Source organism: Hibiscus syriacus, unplaced genomic scaffold (assembly GCF_006381635.1).
Source record: "Hibiscus syriacus cultivar Baekdansim isolate YM2019G1 unplaced genomic scaffold, ASM638163v2 tig00111022_pilon, whole genome shotgun sequence".
Lineage (NCBI taxonomy): Eukaryota > Viridiplantae > Streptophyta > Magnoliopsida > Malvales > Malvaceae > Hibiscus > Hibiscus syriacus.
Window position 1 is genome coordinate 4,711,177 of NW_024062956.1, and position 15,685 is coordinate 4,726,861.

Genomic DNA, 15,685 nt, shown 5'->3' on the forward strand with positions numbered 1-15,685 from the left:
GTATATGCAAGTTTATATCGATCCTTCGAGAAACTATTTGTATTTTCGGCATTGCTGCGACTGTGTTTATGCATGACATGCAACTTGGTGAATCTCCACACTCAGGTGTGGTGTTGGCAACATCTCATTTCACATCTCCGATGGTCGCATTGCTGCCGGCGATGTTGGCAGTGATTATGAACACAATGGGAAGCAATTCGGGCTTCTTTTGGGGACATGTTAGTGGTTCAAAACAATAACTTGATGATGTCGGGAAGTTTGAATTAAGAAATTGCCATCTTATTTTATATATTTATATATATATATATATATATATATATATATCCATTTATCAATTTCAAATTTTCTAAACAGATATATAGTGAAGAAGAGAGCATACATGAATCAACTTATCAAAATCACAAGAGGACTTTAGTCTACAACTACACTACAATATTCATCAAATGGTGAAAGGGTTTTATTAATCAAGTGGAGTTTTAGAAAAAATAATTATTTATGACTGAAACTTATGTTAACAAGCCGTCTTAGCTCAGCCGGTAGAGCGCGTGGCTTTTAACCACGTGGTCGTGGGTTCGATTCCCACAGACGGCGTTAACATTGTCATTTTGTCCCAGTATGGGATGGGATGCGACAATTCCGACGTCGTTTTAGAAAGTAGTTTAACCTTTTTCTTGACGTACTTAAATCGACTTTTGATTACCTGTACTATACAAATAGTCGGTTTGTGGTTCTGTGCTTCGAGCTCGAACGATGACGAAAGGCAAACGCTTCAAACAAATAATGAAATAGTCTCCCACCTCACGATTACCAAACATCTCCTTACACGCGCCTCCGCAGCTCCACCTTCAGAGAACCAAAACACGGTTTACGAAGTTCAGCAGGGGTAGAAGATTGCTTTTGGATACTAATTCGTTCCAAATCAATTGATTTGGAGATGCAGTCCGTGGTTATTAGTACCCCAACATATTGTTGCAGTGCCCATAACCAAACCCTGCAACCCTCTTCTTCTTGTCTCAATCCTTACAAGGTTCGTTTTTTGAATTCTTTTTTAATTGAATTTTCGAAGGTCTGATGATGATTTCCGATTTTTTTTTACCCAGTCATCAAGCTTCTTTCGCGCCCGCGTCTCGGTCCCGGGAGGGCGTAATCCGTTGCGGCGTAGCTCATGGCGTTGCGCTCGGGTTCGATCACCTGGTCTTCCGCGCAGGCAAAGTGGGTTTCTTTCCTTTTCGATTTGATGGTTATGTTTTTATCAATATATTGATGGCTATTGCTTTGCTTTGTTGCTTTTTACAAGATGTTTAGTTATCTGCATATCCCCGATTCATAAAGTTCATCTTGTTGGTAAAGTTGGTGCAAAACAACTACCCTACCTTAGCAATGGCAATTACAAATAATAAAAATGGCAAAATTAGAGGGAAATGAATGCTGAAAAAAATGATTTGGAGATGGTATCGGATTATTAGGAAATGATCAGTCGTGGACAGATGAAGATGACTTTAGCTAAGACTCCGATATGAGGGAAGCTTTGGCAAAGTCGCCAGCTGCAGACGACTTTTGCAAAATTGGAGCAAAGTCGACGGCAGCTGCTGGCAGCTTTGCAAAATCGGTTTCAGCTGCTGACGGCTTCGCCTACACTGTAAAACATTCATATTTCCCTAATTAATCCAATTCCATCTCCCAATCCCTAATTTTTTCCCGAGCATTCATTTACCCCCTAATTTTGCCAATAAAATTAAATACAACACAATTACTGTATCGTGGTGGTCTATTATCTTAGAAGCAATTTCGTTCGAATGTGCATAATCAAGAATGTACATCGAATGTCAAGATTAACACATTAATTTCATATTCGTACATCAAAATTATCCTCAACAATTTATCAGTCAAGATTTTCTTTGAATTACTAATATATCTTCTCTCTACGTTTTTTCTCATTGGATTGTTGGGCCTTTTGTTGAGTGTTTTGAATCAATTTTGCTCTGTTTTGACTTGTTGCAGTTGTAAAGGCTGTGGCTACTCCTAATTCAGCCTTGGAGTTGCCGCTGACGGCAGAAAACGTTGAGACGTACTGGATGAAGTTCGACCATATCTTATTGCAGATGGGGGAAATGTGGCATTACATGAGATTGACGGTAATGTTGTGCGGTTGAAACTACAAGGGGCATGTGGCTCATGCCCGAGTTCTGTTATGACGATGAAGTTGGGTATCGAGAGACGTCTAATGGAAAAGATACCAGAGATCGTGGCTGTAGAACCGGTAACTGACGAAGAAACTGGCCTTGAGCTGAATGAAGAAAATATTGAGAAGGTAATTACTTCACTACTTTAACTCTCAATTGTTCTCCTGTCATCCCATGGCATATAATGTTTAGTTCATCCATATAGTTGACAAATATGAAAAGATATGCATTTCAAAGCTAATCATCATAAGTAAATAGTTTCTGTAAATCCGTTAATCCGATTATGTCAGCCAGCTCAACATTCGTTTCGTATATAAAGCATTTTAATTCCATCATTGTAGTGTGAGCGTATGGTTTCTGCTTATCAAAAACCTTTACTTCGATGAGATGGAAGATATGCAAGGAAGATATAGAAAGTGAGCAAGATAGAAATATCATGTGGATATAGTTATACATAAGTGAACTCTTCGGCTTTCTTTGGTTAATGTTCTCAGTCCTTTCAGATTAGGGATGTAAATGAATAGAGAGCTTTGATGAACAATTCATGAGTAGTTCGGTTTTGAAATTTATAACGAACATGAAATGAAGACGAACAAACTTAAAATAAGCAAACTGACATAAATATTTCTACTCAGGTACTTGAAGAGATTAGGCCCTACCTGGTTGGAGCAGCAGGTGGATCTCTGGAATTAGTTGCCATAGAGGAGCCGATCGTGAAAGTTCGAATCACGGGGCCTGCAGCAGGGGTCATGACTGTTAGAGTGGCTGTTACGCAAAAATTGCGAGAGAAAATTCCGGCCGTTGCCGCAGTTCAACTTCTATGATTCCGATACAAGATTTTTCCATTAACAAAATGGTTCCCAAATAATGGCATTTGTTGCCGGGAGTGTAAAACTTGTATGAATGGTGACATCCTGCTGTATAGTTTCTATATTGATTTCTCTTTGGATGCCATTGCGAGTCATAAATAGTAATATATGGATTAAATAGTGACAAACTTTATATTTTCTTAATTTTTAAATTTATTATAATAACATCTGTTATGATTCTATCACTGATTGTGAAATATTTGTCACTGACAGTGAACTAAAATTATAAATATATTAAGTTTGATATTTGATACTTTAATACTAATTTATATACTATTAATGAATTAGATATTAGCATGTCAAATTTAAATTTAATTTATCACATCATTTTCATTTTTCTCACAATTTGAATTTGGTTTATATCGAGTGATTGAAGTGATTAAAAGGAATGTTATTTTCCTTAGAGATCTTAAGTTCTAGCAACTACATCTGCACAAGTGTGTGTGTATATATATATATATATATATATATATATATATATATATATATATATATAAGAAGAATATGAGAGCATCGCGCCATATAACCAAGTTGTTGGGATTTTTGGAACCTCGATTCGACAATCGAACGGTTTGCAAAGAGGGGTCGGAACGGTTTTTGAGTTTAGGGAGTAAGGAGATTGAAATATAGAAAATTGCACAACGATTTAGAGTGGTTCGACTTTCTAAACCAAAGTCTACATCCACTACCTTAGCTCCTCACCAAGGATTTTCCAACAAATTCACTAATTTGTTCTTTCTTTTGAGGACAAAGAGATAACCTTACAACTCCCTAGTTTTCCGGGCTAAACTAGAACCTTTCCCTAGCTTTTACATGAGATAAGCTAGAACATTTTCCCTTTACAAAAGGATAAATAAGTAAACAAAAAAACCTCTCTAAGGTAGGTGTTTACAAGATTGAGCTCACAAGAACAAAATATTTACAATAGAAAGATGAAATAAGATTGAAAAACTCTTCTCTTGTGTTTGATTGCTTGGATAGTTGTTCTCTTACTTCTTCAAGTGTCCTTAACTTGTATTTATAGCTTGAAATGTGTTTGATGTCGTATATAACCGTTGGGGATGTTTAGGAGCCGTTTGGGGATGATTTTTCTACTCAAAAAGGCTGCCCATAACATGGTGCATCAGTGCACTATCAAGGTGCATCGATACCCCTTCATTAAATTCAAATAAACTAAATGTTACTAGTCGTTGCAGCCTTGGTGCATGGATGCACAGCAGGATGCATCGATGCACTAATTACATTCGAAATGAAGTGCATGAATGCACTACATGGTGTATCGATGCACTAGTGGCAGGTGCATGGATGCACTTTGACACCCTTTAGCATTTTTGCTCAAATCCTAATTTAATGGACTTTGAATTATTTTTGAAACATTTTTAAAACTTTGAATAAATTCAATTCAAGTCCAAAAATATTTTACCTTTAAATTCGTTATATTGAAACATAATTCAACAATCTCCCCCTTTTTTATATAACAAAATATTTGAAAAATTGTTTTTGGCAAAACCCCCCCTTAATAAAATGTTTAATGAAAAATATACCAATTGTTAACAAAATGATATCAATTGTTACCAATTGTTTGAAAATATATGAAAATGTTAAGCTCCCCCTTTTTCATTAAGAATTGATTTTTTCAAACCAAAACTTCTCCCCCCTTTTTGTTATATTAAAAATAATTCAATCTTTGAAGTTCAAAATAACTTTGGAGAGTAAGTAGTAATTTTAAAATTTTAAAAATCATTTGAAAAATCAAAGCTCCCCCTCAATAAATACATTCTAAACAAAATTAAGCTTTTAGGATCATGACACTTAAACAAAATTGAATTTCAACAAAGAATAACAAACATGTTAGTAGTACATGAAATTCAATATATCCAAGTCTAAAATACTTTATGCAATATTAATTATTGAAATTAAGTGCATATACATAAAGTTTTCCAAAAATGTTATGCATTTGAAAATTTTGATATCAATTGTTAGAGAGATATCATTTTCATTTAAATCACATGCATAAACATTTAAATTTAGGTCAAAAATTTAAAATTTGTAAAACCAAAGTTTTTGAAAAATTGATATCAAATGTTAGAGAGATATCATTTGCATTAAAACCAATTTTGACCAAAATTTTATTATGATGAACTAAAAATAAAAAAAAATCATTCAAAATTTAAAATATTCATCATAACCATTTTTTTAACATACATGAGATTAAAAACAATGCATAATCATTTAAAATCAAAACTCATGCATGCATAAATCCTATGAGCAACCAAAAGCTTAGAGGTTACCCATTCCTTTTCATGTGTGGTTAGAGCATCTTGAATATCATCATTTTCATCACCATTGCTCCCACACACCTACAAGAGACATTTAAGTAGATTTTGGTATCCAAATTGCTTTGGATCCTTGAACGTTAGTTTCAATGCCCCTTGTTCCTTTCGGAACCCATACTTGTCTAATTTTAAAATGTTTTCCTTTCTTCAAAGGGCAAGTATGTTCCATATGACCATGATAATGACAATGTGAGCTTTTTGCCATATTTAAACATAATAGGTTGTTTTTAGAAATTAATTCTTTTTCTTTTATTAAGCTTTCAAGCTTAACTCCTAACTCAAAATTTTCTTTTTCTAAATCATTTATTTTAATTTTTGAAAGCTCTAAATTATTTTTCAAAATTTCATTTTGATTTTCAAAATCAACTTTTGCTTTCAAAATCAAATTATCTTTAATTTTGAGTTTTGAAATTAATTTCGTATATTTGGAATTCATGGTCTCAAATCCCAACTACAACCTATTATAAGCATCTTGTAACTCATCAAAAGTAAATGAATTAAATTCATTTGAGTTAGAAGATACCTCGAATTCTTCTTGAGTGGTCATGAGGCATATGTTGACTACTTCATCTTCATCATTGGAATCATCTTCATCACTCCAAGATGCAACAAATGCCTTCTTCCCCATTTTCTTTAAAATATGACATTCATACTTGACATGCCCCTTTCTTTGACAATTGAAACATACTGGGGGACTCTTCTTCTTGGTTGATTCATGTTTCACTTCCTTGGAAATCATGAATCTCTTGAGTTCCTTCAAGAGCTTGACCATCTCTTCTTCTTGTTCATCATCGTCTTCATCCGCCTCATCACTTGAATCTTGATAGCTTTCATTGGTGGATTTGAAGGCAATGTCTACCTCATTCTTCTTCTTCTTCTTCTTGTTTTTCTTCTCTTCCCTTTCTTCATCTTCCTTCACCATCATCTCATGAGTGAGAAGGGAACCAATTAGCTCGTCGAGAGTGAGAGACTTTAGGTTTCTTGCTTCGATAATTGCCGTCTTCTTTGATTGCCACTCCTTTGGAATAAAGTAGATCATCTTCCTCACAAGCTTCACATTTGAGATTACATCTCCATATCCCTTGAGACCGTTGACAATCACGGAAAATCTATCCGTCATAGCTTTGATGTCTTCATCGGGTTTCATCTTGAAGTTCTCATAGCTATAGTTGAGAAGACTTTTCTTTGATTCCCTCACTTCGTCGGTTCCTTCATGAGTGACTTGGAGCTTATCCCAAATCTCTTTGGAACTGGAACAAGATGAGATTCTTCCATATTCATTTGGGCCTAAAGCACATAATAGAATATGTATAGCCTTAGAATTAAGCTGAAATTTTTTCTGCTCTTCTCTACTCCAATCGTTGTACTTGTTGGGTGGAGAGGAGTACCTGTCCATGATTGAGTTCCAAGCTCCTAGATTGTAGGATTGAATAAAGTACATCATCTTATTCTTCCAATGTGCATAATTTGCTCCATTGAAGAAGGGTGACTTGTTGACCGGTTGTGAATCCATAATAGGATATTCTTCAAGATAATAAGCACCGGAGGAAAAAGTCATTTCTTTGTCGGTTGCGTCGGAAATTGGTAGAGCTTCTTCGAGGATTGTCTCAAGGTGGTTAAACCTTCTTAACGAGTTAGACTCTGATGCCAATTGTTGGGATTTTCGGAAGCTCGATTCGATAACCGGAACGATTTACAAAGAGGGATCGGAACGGTTTTTGAGTTTAGAGAGTAAGGAGATTGAAAGATAGAAAATTGCATAGCGATTTAGAGTGGTTCAACTTTCTAAACCAAAGTCTACGTCCACTACCTTAGCTCCTCACCAAGGATTTTCCAACAAATTCACTAATTTGTTATTTCTTTTGAGGACAAAGAGATAACCTTACAACTCCCTAGTTTTTTCGGACTAAACTAGAACCTTTCCCTAGCTTTTACACGGGATAAGATAGAACCTTTCCCCTTTACAAAAGGATAAAATAAGTAAACAAGAAAATCTCTCTAAGGTAGGTGTTTATAAGATTGAGCTCACAAGAACAAAATATTTACAAGAGAAAGATGAAATAATATTGAAAAACTCTTCACTTGTGTTTGATTGTTTGGATAGTTCTCTTATTTCTTCAAGTGTCCTTAGCTTGTATTTATAGCTTGGAATGTGTTTGATGTCGTATATAACCGTTGGGGATGTTTTGGAGCCGTTTGGGGATGATTTTTCTACTAAAAAAGGCTGCCCATAACATGGTGCATTGGTGCACTATCAAGGTGCATTGATACCCCTTCATTAAATTCAAATAAACTAGCCGTTGTAGCCTTTGTGCATGGATGCACATCAAGATGCATCGATGCACTAATTGCATTCGAAATGGAGTGCATGGATACACTACATGGTGCATTGATGCACTAGTGGCAGGTGCATCGATGTACTGCAGGGGTCCATGAATGCACTTTGACACCCTTTAGCATTTTTACTGAAATCCGAATTTAATGGACTTTGAATTATTTTTGAAACATTTTTAAAATTTTAAATAAATTCAATTCAAGTCCAAAAACATTTTACCTTTAAATTTGTTATATCGAAACATAATTCAACACAAGTCAAATGATAACATCGATGATATCGTGCGTGATTATAAACAGAACACGAGTTTTATCAGAAGAAAAGCTAGCATTGTACGTCCATCCAGCGACTCTTTTTCAACAAGAAGTGCAAATTAGTATCTATACAAATTATTCCCAAGTATCTTCTTACATGCACATACAAAAAGGGAAACATGTTCTCTAAATCATCATTATGGTTGCAACAAGGATAACATAGGGAAAACAGATAAAAGAACAAGGGGCAGTATACAAAATCTATGGAGGTTCTTACTCTCGCCGAAGTAGTTTCCGATCCACCTTGGTACCTTAAAGGCTTCAAAACTTCTGCTATGAAATGCAAGTAAACCACCCTCGTACCCATCGTAAAGGACTAGAGGCCAAGTTTTGAGAGAAATTCCCTCCATTTTGGGGTCTCTTCATCAAAAATGTAGGTCAATGGTGAAATTAGCACTCCACTTCCTCCAATCTGCAACAGAAAACATTCAAATTCACCGATTATGATGTGCAGTGCTTAAACCCTTGTTCTTATTGCACTCCCTCCTTTTTTTGGTGGGGAAGGGGGAGCGGACTGTTATTTTCAACCATGTAATTGGGTGTAACTGAAACCTTAATAAATAACTACTAGTGTTGAATTCGGTAGCATTGCCTAAAATAATAGCAATGATCTTTAGCAACCACCTAAAACCCAACAAATTCTTCTTTTTTTGTGCAAGTATGAAAACCACAGTTTCCATAACATATAGGTAGTATTTATTACAATTCATCATGACTTACCGCTCTCAACTGTTGCACAGATTTATATAGCGCTTTCTTTGGTACGCATATGACTATTGCATAGAAGTCGGCAGCTACTTTTCCACCACGCCTGCTAAAAACTGGAGATATTGTGGGCCCCTGTAATATGCAAACATGGATAATTTTAAGAGCCTTCTTAGATTTAGTAATAGTGTTTGGAAAATATTTAATAAATTCAAATTAAAATTTGTAATAATTTCATCAAAAAGTGAGGGTCCAGAGAGCAAAATGATTTCAAACCTCACCTGCAACCCAGACAATGATGGCTGACTAAGTACTAGCTCAGCCACTTCCTCTGCGCTACTGCCCCTCATATTCGCAGTTACCTGCCATAAGAGAATAAGAATGACGAATGCAGGGAGGAAACGAAAAAGATAACCACAAAGAATAACAAATATGCATACCGTGAACTGACCAACTGCCCTCAAATGAGCCTCAAATCTTTCCAGGATCTCGTGTGTCGTGTCTAGTGCTCCCTTCCTCTGGAGTAACGCTTTTCGGCTTGCAACTAGAACAGCCTGAAGAATAATGGACTAGAGATCAGGAAAGATATTCTGAAAACAAATCCTTTTAAAATAACAGACTCCAAACAACAAGATAACAAGCATGAAAATTGCAGGAATAATATCAGGTTTACCTGGCTTTCCAATACAACTCCACCTTCAATTTCTTTCAAATTGTTTTCTCTTAGTGTTGTCCCACTACTCACAAGGTCCAAGATTGCATCAGCTATTCCCATCTATATTAATAAGAAATGGACCGTCAATTTTTCAAACTGCTCTTCAAATATCACTTCATTAAGGTAGCAACATTTTGTTCAGTCAATATCAATTGGATGAAAGACAGAAAGGAAACTAAGGCAGGTAGAATAGAGCAAATTACATTTAAACATTGTAAATTGAGCTATATCTTCATATCCTCAACTTTAAGAAAAGAATAGAGTTGCATTTAGGATCAACTAACCAACTAATAAAGGGCTTCCAATCCGCCACCCCCAAAATGAATAAGAATTCAATATGGAGTTTTTAGTTAGGCAACCCCTTTTCGATTATTTATTGCCTGGTAAGCTTCTTTCCCAGATTAGTATCATAGTTTCTACACTAGTCTCATTGCTATTTTTATTATTTCTTCCTTTTTCCATGTAGACAGCCACACTTCGCTTCATTAACTCTTTTTTTGTTTTTATCATCCAACACCAAAATGGGAAAGAAACATTTTTTTCTCTCTCATTGCCTATCAAATATGCATAACTATACAACTTAAATTACAGAAAAAAGAGAAAATAAAAAAAAAAAAAAAAAAAAACAAGCCCCAATGAAGAAAGAGAACTAAGCTATATACAGTTTATGAATCCGGGAAACAATCTAAAGACTCTTAAGCAGCGAATTGATAGCATAGAAATTAACTGAAATGTATGAGCAACTATACTCAGAAGACTGAAGTTTCAAGCAAAAGCATTCTTCAAGAAAGCAATAATATGCATGATAATAAGTGTTCAGTAAGATATAAAAATATTGATACACACAGAACTGTAGAAGGATGTGCAACTCTTTCATTCAATTTTAAATAACTTCATATAAAAACTAAACTCCAGGTACTCCGAGAGACTTTCACTCTTACCGCAGGAGCTGCCTCTAAGGCTCCATCAGCAGTTGAAAATATCACATGTTTCAGTCCGTTTTCTTTCATAAATTTAGGACCAAGCTTTGTAGAAAAGACAGAAAAGAAATTAAGTCAAATTGAAACAATCGACAATAAGTAATAAGCTAACCAAAGCAGATGGTACCAAAAAGAATTTCCAAAAATCAACATGATTGTAAAAAATTATTGTAGCGGATATCATACATAGGTGAAGCCAGTTGCAACTCTTAGAGGCCTATCAACAGTCCACTGAGGCATCTGGGCTAGCTCCTTCAGTGAATTGATATTCTCGAAGATCCCATACCTTGGAATCTGAACAAACATATGCAAATCATCAATTGCGAGGATATCAGGAAGAAGCAGCTGGATAGGTAATAGTAACAAAGGGTTTGCTTACTGCAATGGATAAACGACAATCTCCATACTCAAGGGCATCGTGAACAATTATAAGGTCCTCGTCACCCTGATTAAAGTATAGAAACAATTATAAGCTTTATTCTGCATTCATTTCTTCACAAGACGGACTCTTTTTGCATATTGGTAGAAAAGGACAAGTCTAGTAACAGATGACCTACAAGGTTAAATCTAGACAACCCAAACAATAACATATACCTAGGCCTAGGATGAAATGGCAAATATAATCTGCAAGGCTGGAATTCTAACATATTGACTGCATAGAATTAGATATTTAGATTTTCAGTAACAATTTGATAATGACAGACCGATCCAAAGAATGCCGTTAGTGATAATGTCCTACACTTTAATACTTACCTGCCCATACTCACCGACAGTATCAAGCCCCACAATACCAAGATCTAAATCTCCAGATAACAATTTCCGGACAATGTCTTTGGGCCGCTGAAACCAAACTTCTAAGTTGGAAAGCTGCGACAAAACAAATTATGCGATGAATATCAATCCTCCATAAATCAGATATGGGTCCTAAGTACCTATGCATATCGTGAGAGAGAAAGATAGCACACACCTGAGGTATTTGTGCAACATACTGCCTAGGGTTTACCTGTTTAACCGACAATTGACAATCCTTTTGCCAGAAATACAGAATAATGGAAGGGGTCAGAACATAGAATGTAATGGAGTTTTTTATTTTCCTTAGAAAAAAAGGAAGGATAAAATGAGGGCATGGTGCATAATATTCAAACATAAATATTAGAAATATGTAAATTTTTATTATTCAAAAATTGGATAAATTCACATTTACACATTAACTTTGATACAATGTGATGATACATGTACTTTGATTCGGGATAAATTATATAAAAGTACAATTTTTATTCAATTAAAATTGCCTTGAAAATAAATACAATACAAGTAAATCGTGAAAACTAAATCAAATCAAAATTTCATATATAAAATTGCACGATATTAAAGGTCATACATCGCATTGGACATACGTTTAAATTAATTTCTCATAAACATAATCTGATTTTATATACAACGCATTTTTTGCACACCAAGTGCATACTCCTCAATTTTTCAATTTCAGCGATAAATCAAAAGAAATCCAGAGAAAATCAATTGATAAACAAAAATACATCAAGTTTGAATCCAAGTAATAACTAAAATAAAACTTCATTTTTTTCTGGTGAACAAACAGAGATTTAAGCCAATATTACCTTGAGTAGATCGAGAGTGTCAGCAGCCATCCGACCTTTGCTAGGCAAACCGAGACGAATCTCATCCCTTTCAGCGGTTCTACTATTGAGTTTCCCATTGGAAACAGCCGTTTCGGACAGCGATGAACAACAATAGGTGAAGCTGCGGCGGGAAACCGATACGTAGAACGACGGAGGAGGAAGCGAAATTGAGAAGGCCGGAGAAAACGCGGAGGAGAATTGCTGGAAACACGGCTGCAACATAGACATCTTCTACGGCTGCCGCGAAATTAAAACCCTAAAACAGTTATCGGATCTAACCGGTGGAAAATCGACTTTGAGGTTATCTGAAAGTGAAATAATTAGTGACGAACAGCGACTTAGCAATGAGCTACTGCAAAATGGAAGCTTACGCGCCGTTTGTCATTGGTCTGTAGCTGTTGGGATGTGAAGGTGTGATTCTATGCGGTCGGATATATTGTATGCACATACAGTTGACATTCTTTAAATCATGTCGTTTTGAGGGTAAATCATGCCTGTGAAAGTTTGAGTCTTATAGAATCAGATTAAAATTTGAACCTAATTTTTCACAATAAATTCGACTATGATTAGAATCAAAATTTTCTATTAAAAATTCAATTTTATAAAGTCAAATTAAAATTCCTCAAATTTGAGTCTTATGCGGTATTTATTTAAGATAATAAATACCCGATTCAACTATAGACTAATAATATAAATTAATTTTTATATATTTAAAAATAATTAATATAATATCTCTTTTATATATTTCTTTTAATAAAGTACTCATTTTATTAAATATATATATATATATATATATATATATATCAGTCAAATTAGGTGTAAGTTCATACTATAAAATATCAATTTTGATACGTACGAAGTTTCTTTAAATTTGAATTAAATTAGATAATAGATAAAAAGAGTACTATACTCAAATTAAATTTAAATAAATTAAAAACTCAATCGAAATCATAATTATCCCTATTAATTTATTTAAATAAATTAAAAAACTCAATGCAACTCATAAAATTAGCTGATATGTAATGAGGTAAAGGGAGCTAGGATAGTAGGTTGTCCCTAACACCAGGTTGAGAGCATTCGGTAAAAGAATCACAATCATAATTTGACAAATATCAAAACTAACAAGGTTAGCTAATTACAACCTCAATTATTTGGGTCTTCATCTCCACAATCTGTAGTACCTTGTCCTTTTGTTGATGATGCTCCATGGGATTGTTTTGGTCGGAATCCACGTTCGGACCACCTCTAGAATAGGCAGTAAGAGCCGCCAGCATCCCCAAATTAGTCTCCGACATCGTTAATCAAGGTGTTGTGAAGGTTGCTGCGGCGGCGGCGTTATCATCACTACAGCAAAAGTGGCTTATTGCGGCATTTTTTTATTTCTAGCGGCGTTTTTAAACGCCGCTAAAAACACATACGGCGTAAAAAAAACGCCGCTAAAGTTTGCGGCGTTTTTCAACAAAAAAACGCCGCAATAGGTTACAACATATAGCGGCGATTGTTCAACAAACGCCGCAAAAGGTATTGATATTTAGCGGCGTTTATCATTAAAACGCCGCAATAGGTTTTGATATTTAACGGCATTTGGCAGACAAACGCCGCAATAGTCGTTGATGTTTAGCGGCGTTCCGTAGTAAATTTTTATTTTTACCGGCGTTTTCCTAAAAACGCCGCAGAATATGTATTGAGATTTTGCGGCGTTTTTATCAAAAACGCCGCTAAATGTATGGTATATTGCAGCATTTTGTTACAAACGCCGCTAAATAACACAGAATTTAACAATTCTAAAAATTATACTTAATACCCCAAATCTGTTTTTTCAACCTGTTCCATTATCTAACAAACAAAACAGCAATAACATCAAATCCAATATAATAAATAAAAGTTTTCATTAACGTAATATAGGTTAAGTTAAACACGGTTCAGTAACATTAACATAATGCTCATAACATAAATGAGGCTACGATGGTGGATTCTGAGGTTGCGTTTTTTGTATCATCAGCATCATATCATTGAGTCATTTTTCAAATTCTTTACATCTCTGCTGATATATTACTTCTCTCTGTTCTGCCGCTGCCTCTCTCTGTGCTGCCGCTACTTCTCTCTCTGCTTCCGCTGCTGCTCTAGCTGCTTCCGCTGCTGCTCTCTCTGTTTCCCTTGCTTCATTTTCCGCTTTCAAGTTAGCCATTTGTTGATCCATCTCAGCCAACTTTTATTTTAAACGACCAACTTCTAATTGGGAAGATCGAGACTGTGATGACATGTACTGTGATGAACTGAATCCAAAATATTTGGTGGGAGTAACGAATGATCCTTGACAGCGCACCCGACCATATCTTTCAGGACCCAAAACGTCATTAATAGCTTGGTTTTCAATGTCATCATCATTAACAATACCTTGACTCGAAGCAGTAGCATGATACTCTGCCCTTTTCTCCCTCAATTTTTCCTAATAATAAAGTGAATAATTAATTAAAATAAAAAATGTCATGGTACAAATATAAATAAAGTCAGGTAAATTTAAAACATCTACCCAATAAACGTACCATAATTTCTGCAGCGTCAGCAGTCATAGGAGTGCCATCATTCTTCGTATGTGTCATGTCGAAGAGTTGGATTCGACCAACTTTAGAACCGGATGTATTTTCCTACAATGTACCATAATGTAATTACTATGAGTTAGTATGTACATGGAATACAAAAAAACTATTTCAATAATCTATAATACCTCCTCATGAGCTATACAAGCAAAGCTCTTCGATCCAGCCGTGTGCGTAAACTTTTGTTGTTGCCTACTAGCAACACCAACATGCTCTCGGTCCTACAATGTCAAACAACCACTTATAATGATGATTTAAATTTTGTTACAAGTATTTATGAAAAATACATCATACCTGTCCTTTTTGAGAACTCCAAAATCTGACTGCATCTTCCCATTGGTACCTGAGCATTCCTGGTGGGACTGTTTGCAACTTCTCTTCAAGGCTGAGATCATTCTTGAAGTATTTCTTCTTTAAGGAGCTCTTGTGATCCCTCCATCTCTTCCCTAACGCTTGCTTCACATAATCGTCAGAGACCTCTAAAACAAATTTCTCCTATACAGCAAATAAGTGTGCACCGTAAGTATAAATTAGTATTGAATTTATATAGAGTATCTATTATAATGACATTATTACCTTAACAAAATCCAACGCTTGATTTTTATTACTATTAGGCATTTTGCGCCATGACTCATAATTGATCGGTAACAGATTCGCATTACGTCCAACTATGCCTAAGTAACCTGCTAGAAGACGTGATTCTGGGCCAATAGGTTGACCGGCATCGTTTCTTGAAACTTTGACACGATGCCCAGAAGGAAGTTGGTATAATTCCTTTAAAGTGGTACGTCCTCGAGTCTTGCGCGTTCCAGCATTTTCAACTATATAAGAAATTATTAAATGTCAGTTTTGAAAATGAACAAAGTAGTCAATAAAGTTTCGAAGATTACCTTGAATTTCTACTTCTTCAACAGTTTCAGGAACTTCGGAAGACTCAGGTGCATTCGTTTCCTCGTTATTTCTTTCTACATGGTCTTCAGAAGCTCGAACAACCCGCAAATCAGATAT

The 15,685-nt window shown here is 35.3% G+C and overlaps 1 protein-coding gene, 1 non-coding gene and 1 pseudogene across 2 annotated transcripts; 2 read left to right on the top strand and 1 right to left on the bottom strand.

The window, feature by feature from the left end:
• The first annotated feature begins 518 nt into the window (after positions 1-518).
• On the top strand, positions 519-591 carry TRNAK-UUU. The gene has a single exon. It is a non-coding gene; the product is annotated as a tRNA-Lys (tRNA).
• A 202-nt stretch (positions 592-793) lies between these two features.
• Positions 794-3,012, top strand: LOC120150264 (annotated as a pseudogene).
• Positions 3,013-8,030: 5,018 nt separating this feature from the next.
• Positions 8,031-12,430, bottom strand: LOC120150316 (ATP phosphoribosyltransferase 1, chloroplastic-like). The gene is made up of 11 exons (XM_039163009.1): positions 12,057-12,430; positions 11,405-11,464; positions 11,191-11,304; positions 10,817-10,882; positions 10,624-10,731; positions 10,399-10,482; positions 9,416-9,517; positions 9,183-9,296; positions 9,024-9,104; positions 8,758-8,877; positions 8,031-8,449 (listed from the first exon to the last, which is right to left on the bottom strand). Exons 1-11 carry the CDS (start codon positions 12,303-12,305, stop codon positions 8,354-8,356), a joined length of 1,194 nt encoding a protein of 397 aa, XP_039018940.1. The 5' UTR covers positions 12,306-12,430; the 3' UTR covers positions 8,031-8,353.
• Positions 12,431-15,685: the final 3,255 nt, after the last annotated feature.